At 38.6% G+C, this 15,896-nt stretch overlaps 1 protein-coding gene and 1 pseudogene across 4 annotated transcripts in view; both read left to right on the top strand.

Annotated features, from left to right (window-relative positions):
* Positions 1 to 12,943, top strand: part of LOC148854679 (uncharacterized) — a 34,372-nt gene extending 21,429 nt beyond the window's left edge. For all 4 annotated transcript variants that reach the window (XM_088941396.1, XM_088941399.1, XM_088941397.1 and 1 more), the window contains exon 8: positions 12,600 to 12,943. In XM_088941396.1, the coding sequence (XP_088797522.1) occupies positions 12,600 to 12,647 (48 nt within the window). In that variant the 3' untranslated portion in view covers positions 12,648 to 12,943. The remainder of the gene's footprint in view (positions 1 to 12,599) is intronic.
* LOC148854680 (dnaJ protein homolog pseudogene) lies at positions 2,476 to 5,199 on the top strand (annotated as a pseudogene).
* Positions 12,944 to 15,896: the final 2,953 nt, after the last annotated feature.

Raw genomic sequence — 15,896 nt, 5'->3', positions numbered from 1 at the left:
CTAGAAGAAAGAATTGTTGCACAAGTAGTTAAGGAGTTATTGAGTTGTTCTCTTTGAATTAAAGTAGGAAGGTAGCAATTGTATAATTTAAAGTTCCTTAAATTTATGAGGTTTTTTATTGGTTTAGAGTCTATAAACATGTAAGGAGTTTTAAGCATCAATAAATTAAGGAATGTCCGGTTAATTCCCATGCTCTGGAATGATTTGAGGCCCTTGTTAAATGATTTTTAGGTTTTTCTCCATCTCTCTAGTACTGCATGCAGCTATTACAGCCATAACAGCCTACAAATTCTTCATTGAAGGAGTCCATTTAACATGCATAAAGGGCTGAAGTTGATCCAGGTGCCATGTTTCTCTAGTTTAAGGGGCCATTTTTTTTGGAAGTAGATAGAAAAAGGAAATTTATTAGGAGAAAGGAGAAAGAGTACAAGAAAGGCGATAAAAAGTCACCCCTTAAAAACGATAAAAACTTCCAAAACCCTCTCCCTCACACTCGGAACATTCTTACCCCATCCAAACAGAGAAGAGTAATCAACAATTTTTTGATAAGGCTCAGTTTAGGAGTACAAGTACAAATACATACAAAATAGTATAAAATACAAGGTTTTGCGCTCTACATATTTGTATTTATACTCCTTCCAAATGGAGCCTAAATGAATTTCATTAATTTCATTATAATCAAAGGATAACATCTATCCCAGTGTGAGGTGCGAGGTGCAGCCTCACTCTTTAATAAAAAAATATAACAGATTTGCAAATGGGCCCAGTACATCTGATCCCTAGTTACCCCTTGCTTAGCTAGAGAATCAGCCAAGAGTGATCAACAATTACTCATCAAAACTCAAAACCTCAAATAACTGATGCCTCCCTACAACTTAATAAACTACTAATCTTCAACTTAAAACAGCACAGAAACGTTGCCAATTATTCATCTTGGTTTGGCAAGAAGAGTAATTGGTAGCACTACTTGGTGTAATGGTAAAATATAACAGATTTACAAACGGCTTTTAACATGTTTCTCTAGTTTACATAAAAAACCAAAAGTTTTCTGTTTCAGCCATTTTGTCTTTGTGCTATGCCAAAATGATCTTCAGTTGCTCTTGTATTTGGTCACCTCCATAGGTCTTTATCCCTTATGAAACAGTTTTGTTGTCCTTACGAAGTATAGAGAAGATGGGCCGAATGGCCCATAGCCCACAGTTACTTATCTTTATATTTCTGTTCTATTATTGTTAATGGGCCTTCTCTTATGGGCCTGTTAAACTTTTTTATTTTGTTTAATTAGCTGGCCACCCAATTAAGGGCCTATTTGTAATTTCAGAAATTAGTGATTAATCCTTAATGAAAAGATTAAGGAAAGGAGGGGCTGTACGAACAACTCTTCTCACCTTTCTCACAACCGAACTCTTATTCTTTTTCTTCTTGCTGCTGCTGTCTCCTCTGTTTTCCCCTTTTTTAGTCAGTTCTCTTATTCTTTTGGGATTGTTTTCTTCTTGGTATCAGAGTAGGTCATTTTTCTTTCTTTACCCTTTTTTCTTTTTTTCTTCCCATACACAGTGTGTATGGAGAGCTGAATCAAATGATTGATTGAAGAAGATATTCAGCCCAATTGGTAGTGGTTTATTTGGAGAAAAGGAAGATATCTTATTCATCGTTTTGACAGTCTTTGGATTTTGTGCCCAAAACCCTAATCAATTGGAGAGTTCTGATTGTGGGTCCCATAGGAAGCTTCACCTTAGTGCTCAGTGGCTGAAGGGTTCTTTTTGTTTACCTTGAAGATTGATCCATGCTTGTGCAGTTTTTGTGAAGCCTACAGGGAGCGGCTGCCTTTTTTCTATTTCTCCCAGGTTCTGGGTGAGACACAGTTGGCTGTTAGGGATTTGTAAAGGTTGTACTTGCTGTTTGCTATTTCCTGTCTTCCTTATTTGTCACAAAAAATTGTTTTTGGAGTTGTTTGAGGAAGATGGATGTCTCTGGAGTTGAAAGTAAGTTGGGTTTAGAGTTTCGACAGGTTTCGGGAGAACTTGTAAACTCTTTATTGGCTGTGACCACAATCAAGCTTGATGGGACTAACTATCTAGCATGATCACAATCAGTAAAGAAACATGTTTGTAGTAGAGGAAAGTGGGGGTATATTTCCGAGAGCAAGAAAGCATTAAAGGAAGATGACCCATCTTATGAGAAATGGTTGCAAGGGAATTACACTGTTATTGGGTGGTTAGTGAATTCGATGCAACTACAAATTAGTCAGCACTATTTGTGGATGAATTCTGCTAAGAAAATATGGGATAGTGTTGCTGAAACCTATTCACAGAAACTAAATGTGGCCAGGGCATATAAGTTAAGAAGTGATGTGAATTAATGAATAATCTGAGGTAGGGGGGGAGAGACCTTTAGCAGCCTACTTTTCAATGCTGAAATCCTTTTGGCAAGAGATAGATCTCATGGAAACAGTTGTCTGGGAAAGTACAAATGATGCGGAGACATAGAAAATTAGTTGAGAGGAATAGGGTTTTTGAATTCCTGACATGGCTGAATCCAGAGTTCGATATTATCAGACAATATATCCTAGCTAAAGACAATGTATCTTTGTCTCAAGCTTATGCCATGGTGAATAGTGATGAGAGCAGAAGGCTGGTTCAGGTTCAAGGAACTATTCTAGTTGACCATTTTGCTAATATGGGGTTGAAATCTAAGATGACTACAGGTGGTACAGGGAAGAAGGAGGTTATATGTGAATTGTTAACAGGTGCATTATATGTACTGTACACAGGCTTAGTACCCGTAGGGGTATTTTCATAATTCTGTATACATATTGTTATGTACGGCCAGAACAATATAAATAGAAAGCTTCACTCTTCCTTGTCTTCGAGCATCAGTACTATAGCTCCTTCGCAGCAGAGGAGAGAGACCTCAGCTAGTTGTTTTCTAGGCCTGGACGAACTTGCTCCGATACCATGTTGCAGACTTGTTTACAAAAGGGCTAAACTATTCCAGACATCAAGGTCTTTGTGACAAGTTGGGCATTATTGATATCTATGCCCCAACTTGAGGGGGAGTGTTAACAGGTGTATTATATGTACTGTACACAGGCTTAGTACCTGTAGGGGTATTTTCGTAATTCTGTATACATATTGTTATGTACGGCTGGAATAGTATAAATAGAAAGCTTCACTCGACTGAAGCTAAGTTTGGTTGAGGCCTTAACTCAGTTGCCTCTTATTCTTCTTCCTCTTAATGATAAGGTTCAGTGGACTTCTCGTGACGTCGCGAGCGGCGAACCGCCCACGTCGCTGCGATTCGAACACTTCACCGGACCATTCAATCGGTAGGAGCAACAGGCGGTGTGTACAAAGGGCAGGGATGTAGTCAACGCGAGCTGAGTTAAGGCCTCAGCCAAACTTAGCTTCAGTCGAGTGAAGCTTTCTATTTATATTGTTCAGATCGTACACAACAATATGTATACAGAATTACGAAAATACCCCTACGGGTACTAAGCTTGTGTACAGTACATATAATACACCTGTTAACACTCCCCCTCAAGTTGGGGCATAGATATCAATCATGCCCAACTTGTCACAGAGACCTTGATGTTTGGAATAGTTTAGCCCTTTTGTAAATAAGTCTGCAAGTTGGTCTTCAAAGCTGATGTATGGAGTGCATACTTCGCCTGTGATGGTTTTCTCTCTGATAAAATGCTTGTCAACTTCAATGTGCTTTGTTCTATCATGTAGTATCGGGTTGGTAGCAATATTGATAGCTGCCTTGTTGTCACAGAGTAGAGTCATGGGTTTACCAACTGGAAAACCCAACTCTCCCAATAGATTCTTTATCCACATACCTTCGGCTACTCCGTGTGCCATTGCACGGTACTCAGCTTCAGCACTGGATCTAGCTACCACGGTTTGCTTCTTACTCCTCCAAGTAACAAGGTTCCCTCCTACAAAGGTGCAATAACCACTAGTAGACATTCTGTCACTTTGAGATCCAGCCCAATTTGCATCTGTGTAAATTTCAACCCTCAAGTGTCCATGTTTCTGGAATAATAAACCAGCACCCGGGAACTTCTTAAGATACCGTAGTACTCTCTCTGCTGCTTCAAGGTGGCCATGACCCATTTGACATATTCCAGTCCTTCTTTGGTGGCAACCCATTTGGAGGTGGTGGTAGCAGCAGGGGACGGAGGTAGAGGAGGGGAGAGGATGTGATCCATCCTTTGAAGTCTCTTTGGAGGACCTGTACGTGGGTACATCTAAGAAGCTGTCGTTGTCCAGGAATGTGATATGCTCCAAGTGTAAGGGGAAAGGATCAAATTCTGGTGCTTCCATGAAATGTCCTTGTTGTCAAGGATCTGGTATGAAGGTTTCCATCAGGGACCTCGATCCCTCTATGATTCAGCAGATGCAGCACCCTTGCAATGAGTGCAAAGGAACTGGGGAGACCATCAACGACAAGGACCGATGCCCACAGTGCAAAGGTGAGAAAGTTATTCAGGAGAAGAAGGTGCTGGAAGTCATCGTTGACAAGGGTATGCAGAATGGGCAGAGAATAACGTTCCAAGGAGAGGCTGATGAGGTGCCTGACACAATCACAGGGAATATAGTCTTTGTTTTGCAGCAGAAAGAACATCCCAAGTTCAAGAGAAAGGGAGATGATCTCTTTTATGAGCACACCTTGTCTCTAACTGACGCCTTGTGTGGATTCCAGTTTGTACTGACTCACTTGGATAACAGGCGACTCCTCATTAAATCTAGCCCCGGGGAAGTAGTGAAGCCTAATCAATTCAAGGCCATCAATGATGAGGGCATGCCCATGTACTAGAGGCCATTCATGAGGGGGAAGTTGTACATTCATTTCACAGTTGAGTTCCCAAACTCTTTGACCATGGAGCAGTGCAAGGCGTTGGAAGCCGTGCTCCCACCGAGAACATCTCAGCAGTTGACAGACATGGAGCTGGATGAGTGTGAGGAGACAACGCTGCATGATGTCAACATTGAGGAAGAGGTGCGGAGGAAGCAAGCTCAGGCCCAAGAGGCCTACGAAGAAGATGAGGATGTTCATGGTGGTGCACAAAGGGTACAGTGTGCTCAGCAGTAGGATCATTTAGCTACTACTCATGAAGTGGGTAATGGATGATTTTTTTTAGATGGAGGAATGGAAGATAGAGTGGGAGAGAACATGAAAGAACAGGAAATTGATATTGTTAACAATGCTTTCGTTAAGGTTTTTGGAATTTTTCATTAGTATATAAATGCAAGGAAGTTTTGTATTCAAATGATCAAATCCATTCTTGTGTTTCAGCTTCAATGCTACTTAATATTCAAAACAAAAAGAAAAAAAAATGTTAACAGGTGTATTATATGTACAATACATATAATACACCTGTTAACATGAATACCATAAGAAACCAAAACATACAAAAGATAAATGTTGTAAGCTACATCCAGATCTTATTCCACCTCATTTTCAAAAGAAGATCGAAAATGGGAAGACTGGGAGTGCCAATATAATAACAGTTTCAGATAATGATAGGAGTGCCACAGATGAGGAGGCTGCTAGTGAGCAGTTAGCTGTTATGAAGGCAAAGTATGAGAAATATGGGAGGATGATCAGCCGCCTTGAGAGTGTAGCCACCTCCTCGAACTCTTCAGGTGACCCAACTATGTCTACATTTGCTTATTCTCGTATACGTGCTACTTTCAACCATGCAGCCATCTTAACTAATCATAGGATCCCTTGGATTATTGATTCCGGTGCTTCTGATCATATGACCAGTGTTTCCTCTCTGTTTAGCTCTTATGACTTACTTTCTGGCCATGATAAGATTACCCTAGTTGATGGTTCTCTTGTTCCAATCTCTGGCAAGGGAGTCATCAAGGCCACAAACTCCCTTTCCCTTGCTTCTATCCTTCATGTCCCTAGACTACATACCAATTTGATGTTAGTGAGTAGCCTAACTAAATCCTTAAATTGCAGTGTAACCTTCTTCCCTTATTGTGTTTTTTAGGACCTGAAGTCTTAGAAAGTGTTTGGGAGTGGCCATGAGGCGAATGGAATATATCTACTAGATACTCTTGGACAAAGCCAAGGACAACCTGAAAGAGTTGCTTTTGGGTCTACTTCTTTAGAGTTTTTTAGTCGTGTCATGTTATGTCATTTTCGTTTGGGTCATTTATCCTTTTTCTTCTTTGAGCCATTTATTCCCGCAGTTGTTTAAGGGAATTAACTTGTCTAGTCTTCATTATGAGTCTTTTGAGTTATCAAAACATTGTAGAAGCACTTATCCTTTAAGTAATAAGAGATCCACTTTTCCTTTTCATATTTTCCACTCTGATGCGTGGAGGCCATACCACTTGCCTTTTATGGGTGGTTATCGATATTTTATCTTGTTCGTTGACGATTTTTCTCAGTATATTTGGTTATTTTTTACAAGATCTCGTGATGAAGTTTCCAAGCTTGTAAGACAATTCCATGAATTTGTTCTTACCCAATTTGATACAAGAATCAAAATATTTAGGTTCGATAATGCAAAAGAATACTTTGAGAAAAACCTCACCTCTTATTTCACTGAATTTGGGGTCATCCACTAGATCTCTTGTGTTTGTACTCTGGAACAAAGTGGAGTAGCTGAGAGGAAGAATCATCACATAGTTGAAGTTGCAAGAAGCATTTTGTTTACCTCACATGTTCCTACAATGTTCTGGGGGGATGTTGTTCTCACTGCAACATACCTAATCAATTGCATGCTATCCAGAGTTTTGGGCTTTAAGTCTCCTTTTAACTTTCTTTATCCAGATAAGGACCTTTTTTCTCTTCCCCTTCGTGTCTTTGGCTACACTTGTTATATACACATTTCTAGTACCCAAAGACATAAATTTGAACCAAAGGCCCGTAAGTGCATTTTTCTTTAGTTATGCCTCCACACAGAAGGGTTATTGTTGTTTCGATCCTAGTAGTGAGACTCGTTATGTTTCAATGGATGTCACTTTTGCTGAGTTCACTCCTTTCTATGGTTCATCTCAGAGGGAGCATCGCTCATAGGGGGAGTATTTGTCACAGTTGTTTGCACTCCCCCTTCTTGTTCCTGTTGAGTCTTCTTCACTTGAGTTTCCTTCTGTTGAGTCCAGGAGGGAAAAATCATCTCTGGACTCCTTCACTATTCCTGTTTCTCCCCCATTGCCTCCTCATCTTCCTATTAACAAGTGATACCGGTGGCAAAAGACTAGGAGTGAGTAGATTGTTTCCTCTACGCCACATGAGCCTCCTACACTTCCAATTGCTGAAGAGACAACAGGTACTAACGTCACACCCTTGCATCCTTCCTTCCCAGACCTTGATGTTCCTATTGCCATTAGGAAAGGTAAACGAAAGTGTACTGCACATTGCATTTTTAAACATCTTTCCCATGGCCTTCTTTCTCCTTCATATTATTCCTTTTATTCCTCTGTTGCTTCTGACCCTATACCCAGGTTTGTATTAGAAGCTCTTTCTATTCCAGAATGGAGGGATGATATGAGAACCGAGATAGAGGCTCTACACAAGAATGACACATGGGAAGTGGTTGATTTGCTTGAAGGGAAGGAGCTAGTAGGCTGTAAGTGGGTGTATACCATCAAATATCATGTTGATGGCTCTATTGTGAGGTACAAAGCTCGACTGGTTGCAAAAGGCTATACACAGACTTATGGGATTGACTACCTGGAGACTTTTGCCCTTGTTGCAAAGATGACCTCTGTGAGGGTCCTACTATCTTTGGTAGCTCATTCAGATTGGCCCCTTTGTCAGCTAGATGTGAAAAATGCCTTCTTGAATGGAGAATTACATGAAGAGGTTTATATGTCCCTTCCACCAAGGATGTATGGCACAAACATGGAGGATAAGTTGTGCAAGCTGTGCAAGCTGAAGAAGTCTTTCTGTGGAATCAAACAGTCACCTAGAGCTTGGTTTGAAAGGTTTAGAGCTGCTCTTGTTAACTTTGGTTACACAGACTCGGTCTGACCATACCTTCTTTGTGAAGAGAGGTTCATTGGTGGTATATCTTATATTCTATGTGGATGACATTGTAGTGACTGACACTGATGTGACAGGGATTGATAATCTTAAATCCTTACTTCATACAGAGTTTGAGATCAAAGACCTAGGGGAATTGAGGCATTTTCTAGGTATTGAAGTGGCTCGGTCTAAAGATGGAAGTATGCGCTAGACTTGCTTACTGAAACATGAAAAATGGGTGCAAGACCAGTGGCTACCCGTATTGATATGAGTCACAAGCTTTTTGCCTCTGATGGAGAATTGTTAAAGGATAAGGGAGTGTTTCAAAGGTTACTAGGGAAACTGCTATATCTTTGTATGTCTCGCCTTGACATTGCATATGTTGTTACCTGCATTAGCCATAGCTAGTTCATGCATGCTCCCAGAGATACACATATGGTAGTAGCAAAGAGGATTTTATGTTACTTGGAGAGTACTCCAAGGACGGGTATTCTTTTTGCTAAACATGGTCATATGAAACTGGAGGTCTATACAGATGTTGACTGGGCAGGCAACATTGATGATAGGAGGTCAACTTCGGGATACTATAATATGGTGGTAGGTAATACTATTTCTTGGAGAAGCAAGAAACAATCTATGGTTGCTAGATTTTTCAGCTGAGGTAGAGTATAGAGCTATGGCTCATGGAGTTTCTGAGCTGCTTTGGCTTTGATCCCTAATGGAGGAATTAGGCGTTGAGTATGATAGACCATTGATGCTGTATTGTGATAATCAGGCCGCCATTAACATTGCCCACAATCTTGTGCAACACGATAGAACTAAACACATTGAAGTTAACAGGCATTTCATTAGAGAAAGAGTGGCTTCTGGAAAAGTTTGCCTGTCTTTCATTCCATCTGAAGAACAGTTAGCTGGCATTCTTACCAAGGGAGTCTCCAAGGTATGTCAAGCTACAACATGATACAGGCAAGCTGGGCATGTTTGACATCTATGCTCAGCTTGAGGGGGAGTGTAGAGAAGATGGGCCGAATGGCCCATAGCCCACAATTGTTACTTATCTTTATATTTCTGTTCTATTTTCGTTAGTGTCTACTTTGTACTCAAAAGAAGAAAAAAAAACCCTTGAGTAATTATCTTTAATACGTGACATCATACTGTGTTATATTGGTTCTATTTAAGATGCTTTAATTTCCTGTGAAATTGCAATCTCAATTAGCTAAGTATGCTTTCATTTATGACAGTGCATGTATAATGTGTGTGTGCCAATTAAGAAGCATGGTATAAATCTATCATTTCTTTTACTACAATTAAGTTTACTTCCTCCAGCCACATTTCCATTTAAAATCTAATAAGGGAGCAACAGAAAGTAAATAGTTGGTAATTGTATGCATGCACACAGCAAGGTGGATGAAGCAATTAGTCGTGTCTGATATTTCTTGAGGGCAACTTTCCCCATCCCATTTAATTTTGTTTTATAACTTATCCATCTAGGCAAATCAAACATTAAATATTGTTATTTAAAACCTATCAAAATAAATTTGTTTTATTTTTGTATCTGCGTGTGAGGAAGAAGGTCTTGCTGACCGGATCAAGTAGGCAGGTCCCTAAACAACTCCACAAATTTCTGCCATGTAGAGAAATCCTGTGGCTAATCAAGGAGGGTAAAAAGAAGTGGTAGAAAGGGGGAATCTTGAGAAGGGAGAAGGGGTGGAAATCCTAGTGGTGGGGGAAAGATCAAGTGAGAGAGCAGTTGAAATTTATGGGAAAGAGGAGGGATTAATAAGGAAAACACATAGGAAGGAGACAGAAAGAGGGTTGGGAGATAAGATTGAGAGTGTTGAAAGAGGCCTTGTTACTACAGACAATTTTTCTGAGAAGGCCGATGCGGGGAAGGGATGGGATTGTCAGGAAGAATAGGAGAAAGGAGGAGTTGACGGAGGAGGGAAGGGTTGTGTATAGAAAGAAGAATGAAAGGATCATGGGGCTAAGGCTTATGGAAGGAAAAGGAAGTATAGAACAAGACCAATCACAGGAGAGGAAGAAAGCGAAAACAAGGTGCAGATGGGGTGATTCAAAATGAGGATGATATCGCTACTGAGATTGATAAGGAAGATATTATCATGAATGAAACACATGAAATTGGGAGGTCCATTGATCTGAAGACAGTGGTGAGCACAGAAGTGAAGGCAAGTAAAATTTAGGGTCTGTACTTTATTGGAGGAGAGGATTTTGCTAGAAAATCTTTAGAAAACTGGAATAAAATCTCACCAGATGGTGACAGGTAAAGAGGACAACATTATGAAGTCTGATGCGGAAGTTTCTTTTGCAAAGAATACTGATGTTCAAGAGAAGGGTGTAGGTGGTTGCAAGGACAGTGATGTGAAAGCAGAGTATATTTTTGAGAAAAATGTGACCTTGGAATTGTAAAGGATAAATGCTAAAGAGTTGGATTTGCCTGGGGAGGAGTCGAGGAGAGGATATGATGTAGGACCAGCTCAGTTCTTGTCCTTATAGAATGTGAATGGTCTTCTTGGATCAGAATTTTATGGCCATTGATGGCTGTAATGGCTTCTTGAACGAATAAGAGAGAAAATAGGGAGAGAAAGAAGAGAAAATACCTGGAATCACTCACAGGGTGCCTAGAATCACTCTAGGGCATGGGAATCACTCACCATAGATAGCATAAGCTGAAGAAAGCTCAATATAATTCATTTCCTTTGTGTAAGATGCCCATACATATTTATAGACTCTAAACACGTAATAACCCTAGGAGTCAAACTGTTAGACTCATAATATTCTTTTAGGAGTCAAACTGTTAGACTTGATAATCCTAGTAGGACTCAAACTAAGCTGTCATATCCTATTTCAATTCAAAGAAGACTCAATAACTATAATCCTACGTATGCAATGACTTTGGAATTTTAAACATAAACAAACTATAACTGGACAAATTAAACCCTATCATTGTTCCCTACATAAAATTGTAAAAATAACAAAAATACCCCTCTGTCCAAAAACACAGAAATACATAAAATTTCATAAAATCCCAATTTTGACTCTCCAGCATCAGGATACCTAACACAACTGGAAGATTCAGAAGTCAAAAGAATCAGAGAACAGTCCAGGTTAAAAAGTTTTTGCCAGGTTGAAGGGGGTTTATTCGGGATGGGTCCTGGTAAGAGTTGAAGAAATCAAAGAAGATAATCAAGAAAAGTAACTGGGTATTTTTGGTCTTGTGGTTTTATGGGATTAAGGGTATTTTGTGGTAGGGTTTGTCGATTTTGGGTCATAGGGTAGAATGTTATTTGGGTTTGGAGAGTTGAATATCTGGGATGAAACAAGTTCTGTTTTTCAAAGGATTGGTTTGCTCCTCTATTGGGCATTCCAAGGTTCAATAGGAGGGGGGATGGTTTAGTGATGTGGGTCTATTCTCTTTTCTGTTTTCTATCTCGGGTGATTTCTTATCCTCACCCTTGTAACTTTCTATTTCTTATGAAATAAAGTTTCTTATTTATTTTTTTAAGGAAAAATCCTGTGGCTAATCCAGACTGTACATCATATAGAGGACCCTTCATTTTTAGTTCAACAGATGCCCATAAAAAGGGTTATTTGGAGAACATGGCTAGTTTCTCTGGCTGAGATTTATAACATGATTTTAGAGTATGGAATGGAAGATGAGGAGTCCTTGGGGCCCTAGGTTTTTTTTTTTTTCATTAGTAACACACAAAAGATTTCATTAAAATTAGATAAAAGAGGTATAACAAGAAGTTTTGAAAAGATATAACAGACCCAAGAAGACAAATTTAACCCAGAAAATTACAAATGAGCCCCACAGTTTGGCTAAACAAGGGGTACAAAGACAGTCAATGTTTTGGGCCTATATGTAATTTTTGGGGGTTTGGAAATCTGGTGTCCTTTTTGTTTCCTTCACAACTTCTGGTTGTACTGTTTTTCTAATTCTAATGAAATTGATTTCCTGAGTTAAGAACAAAACAAAATTACAAATGAGCCCAATACATAGGCTATCTCTGAACCCCTTGCTTAGCTAGACCATCTGCCAAATGGTTTGCAGATCTTCTAACCCAATTGATTTGAATCATCATTTCTTTACATAGCTATTTGAACCTTTTATGATCATTCCTTAGATTCCAAGTTATTCCTTCTCCCCTTTTCAGCCAACTCACTATTGTTCTCGAGTGCCTTTCAATAATCAGTCTTTCAATACCCAATTCTTTTGCTTTCTCCACCCCACAAACTGCTGCCAAAAATTCTGATCTGAGTATACCACTTTGTCCAAGTGGACCTGAGTACAATGAGAGTATAATTCCTTTCTCATTCCTAATTACTCCACCAATTGGACCTGAGTACAAAAATCCTTGGGGCCCTAGGTTGCCATTTGGATTCCAGGTCATTTAGATTGTCTGGTTTAAAGACCTATGAATTTGTATATATAGCAGGAATTTAGGATTTTACAAAATTACACTATACTGTGTATAATAGATGAATGGAAATTATTTTTCTTCCTCAATGGTGGTTTGGCACAAGAGTCAAGACTACATTGCTATAAAAATGGTGTTTTAAATCATTAATCTTCAATTCGTTGGCAGGGATCACTTGATTATGATGGTTTGGGTCCTATTTCATGGTGGGTATAGGAGAACCTTGAAAATCTTGAACGGATTGTGGTTTTCCAAGCTGATTGTGCAACTCCGAAGAAAGTCAGGGTGATGCCTTTTGTCACGAGTAATTTCTCCTTGGCTGTATTGAATGTAACATATAATGTCAAGAGGCTTTTTCTGCTCTCTGATTTTCTCATTATTTACCCATATTCTAACCTTATTTCTTCTCATAAGATTTTTGAAAGAGAAATGTATAATCTGGATTTGATTGTATATTGGAATTTATTTATCTTACAATGGCCATTTGATTGAGAGGGATGAATATTTTGGTCTTTTTGTTGGCCCCCAAGTAGTGATTTATTCAAAATATAAGGTTCTGATTAATTAAGTTGTTAGTGAAGGGCCTCATCATTTTTTTTTCTTTCAAACATTCAGAAAGCTTGATAAACACATTTATTAACTAAAACTGGTAATAACACAGAATAGTGGATGATGATCTAGGAAAAACTGAACAAGAGAAAATCAAACGGTGCAAGCAAAAGATGCCTAGGTTGCATTGCTTAAGACCCCAATGGTTTGGCACCTACACGCCGAGCCAGGTCATGCCAGAAAATTAGAAATGATCATCCCTGACTCTGGTGCTTAGGTGCAAGCCAACCTCATTTTCATTTTATAGCCAATGACCCAAAAGTTTCAGTTGGCCACGTAGCATCCTTCCCTTTGAGGGGGCATGGGTTCGAATCCGTGGAAGGGCAGGTTCTACTATATTTACCTAAGGAAGGATACCCTGTTGCCCGTTGGATCTCTAATGGGTATGCACCTTCCAGCATATAAGAACCAGACGAACACATTTTTTTCTTTCTTGGTAGCCCATCCCCAAACCCGTAAACCTCCGCAACCCAGGTGCAGGCGGGATTTGGTCCAATTATGCGGTCTATTTTTATACGCTCTAACAATCTCACTGAAGGATGATGGGCAGATCTTGAACCAGGTTCTCCACCTAGTAAATGCCAGTGGGCCTATTCAAGCATCCCTAGTTCCAGTCTTCCACCAACTCATCCATCTCCGCAGGCCAAACCAAAATAAAAAAAAAAAAAATTCACTCCTTAGATGAGGGCAAATGGGGTCCACTGCAAAAACTGGTGTGTACAGGTTATATAACAAATGAAGATTATTTTGCTTGTTGAATGGACACAACTGTTATTCTAATGACATTGGTGTGTTCACTGTTGATAGGTTACGGAGTTCGTTTCACACACTTGTGTTCACAGGTTACAGTAGATCTTCACTCCCGAAGTCCCGATTACTTCAGTGGTGAATACGTAGTGCCCATTTGAGAAGACTTTCATGCATTAACTTCTAGCATTACATGAGCTTAGAAACCAGGAGCATCATGGTATTTTGTAGAATTCCAGAAAGTCAAAATAGGCTTTTATGAACTGCAAAATTGACTTTCGGGTGAAGCTATCTCAAGTAATTTCTTCAAAGTGGCTGAGTCAATGCAGAAACCTTCCCAGATGGGCTCTTAATCAGCATTATACAAAAACTTGAATTTTCCTTTTTGGGGTTATTATCTAAGTTCCCCGTCACCTTTTCACATTTTCTTTTACATACCCTGACTTTTCAAAACCCCCATAGGCCCTCTGTCAGATATTTTTAAAACTTACCTTATGTTAGGTCACCATTAGTGCCCACTAACTCAAGCTGCTCATCTGACTTTCTAGTTATTTTTAATGATTAAATTAACCTTCAGAGGCAAGTTTGAAGCGAAAAAGGAGAGAGAGAGAGAGATCACTTAAGCCACCTTGACTATCCAACATGTCTAAATGAGGTTGTGTAAAAAAGATAAATCATATGTCACAATGAATATCCCAATTGTATTGTAATGGGCTCTGAATCAAAATAATGTACTGCGATGGACACGATTTATTGTCACAAGACAATGTCCTAGGTCTACCACCATATCTATCTTATACATTTATCTCATTTATGATGGATTTTTGAAACATGTACTTATCCGAATCTCAAAGGATTTATGGGTCGGTTACATAAATCCTTTTCCACCATTCCACTCTATTCAATTGTCATATTCATTTTTAAATGGTAGACCCCTAAATCATTTCTAATTATTTTAACCCATCTCTATCCCTATCTCTTTCTTCTATGCCCTCAACTTGTAACATATCAGTTTATTCCACTTAATATGAAGAATCATAAGGCGGCGTTTGAAAACGATGCAAATGGAGTGTAAATCTCGGTTCAGGGTAAATTTGCATTCTGGTTCATTTTTTCCTGTGTTTGGCAACATTACATTTATACATTGACAAATTACAGAAAACACATTTTCTAATGCAAATTTACATTGATAGTAAGATGTAAAAATACATCAATAAAAAAGAAGTAAATTTGCATTCAATTGGGCTTTTGATAAAAAAAAGCATATGCTTTAGTGAAATTCGTGTTTGTATCCATTACAACTAAAAGCCTATTTGGTAAGAAGATAAATTTGTCAATGCAAAACTAACCCAACTTTACAATTTATATGAACTGTTTTACACTACATATTTGCATTCGCACTTATTTGCATCGTTTCCAAACGTAGCCTAAATTAAAATTCTTGCAAATGATTGGGTTAATTTCAACGTATTTGCAGCTTAGAGATTAAGTCCAATCTATTTTACATCGACTATTTGGTAAATTGGGTTGGACCTCTGGATCCTCAAATGTCCCATAACCAATAATTGGGATGAGTTGTGATCACCTGCCAATAAAACAAGCTCCAACACCTTACCAACTTGGTCTGACACCATACGTCTTGCTATAAAATTGGGGCCCACCGTAAAAATGAGACCTGCCATGTATAAGATATGAGGTGTCAGATGTTGTTGATAGGGTGTTGGAACAAATTTTCTCGGTAGGTGATCCGGATTTGGCTGGAACACAAATGAAAAGTGGTAGACCTAGGACATTGTATCATTGGATACTTTGATGAATGTTCACTCCACATAAATACAATGATTTATTTCATTTAATTTTGAATGGTACAAATTACGAATATAATGATTGGATCATTTAATACTTGAATCAATGAAATATGAAAATAGAATAGATTAATGAAATATAAAAAATACAATATAGTTATAAATTGAAAATACAAAATAACATTGTTAAAAAATTTAAAAAAATATCAAATAAATTAAATAAAATAAAAAAAATTACAATAATTTAAAAAATATATATAAAAATCTATACAAGTAGTCAAATTCATGAATCAATTCATGACTT

Source organism: Nelumbo lutea, chromosome 4 (genome assembly GCF_056320005.1).
Source record: "Nelumbo lutea isolate HS-2025 chromosome 4, American lotus-T2T, whole genome shotgun sequence".
Classification (NCBI taxonomy): Eukaryota; Viridiplantae; Streptophyta; class Magnoliopsida; order Proteales; family Nelumbonaceae; genus Nelumbo; species Nelumbo lutea.
This window is presented reverse-complemented; position numbering and strand designations above follow the sequence as displayed.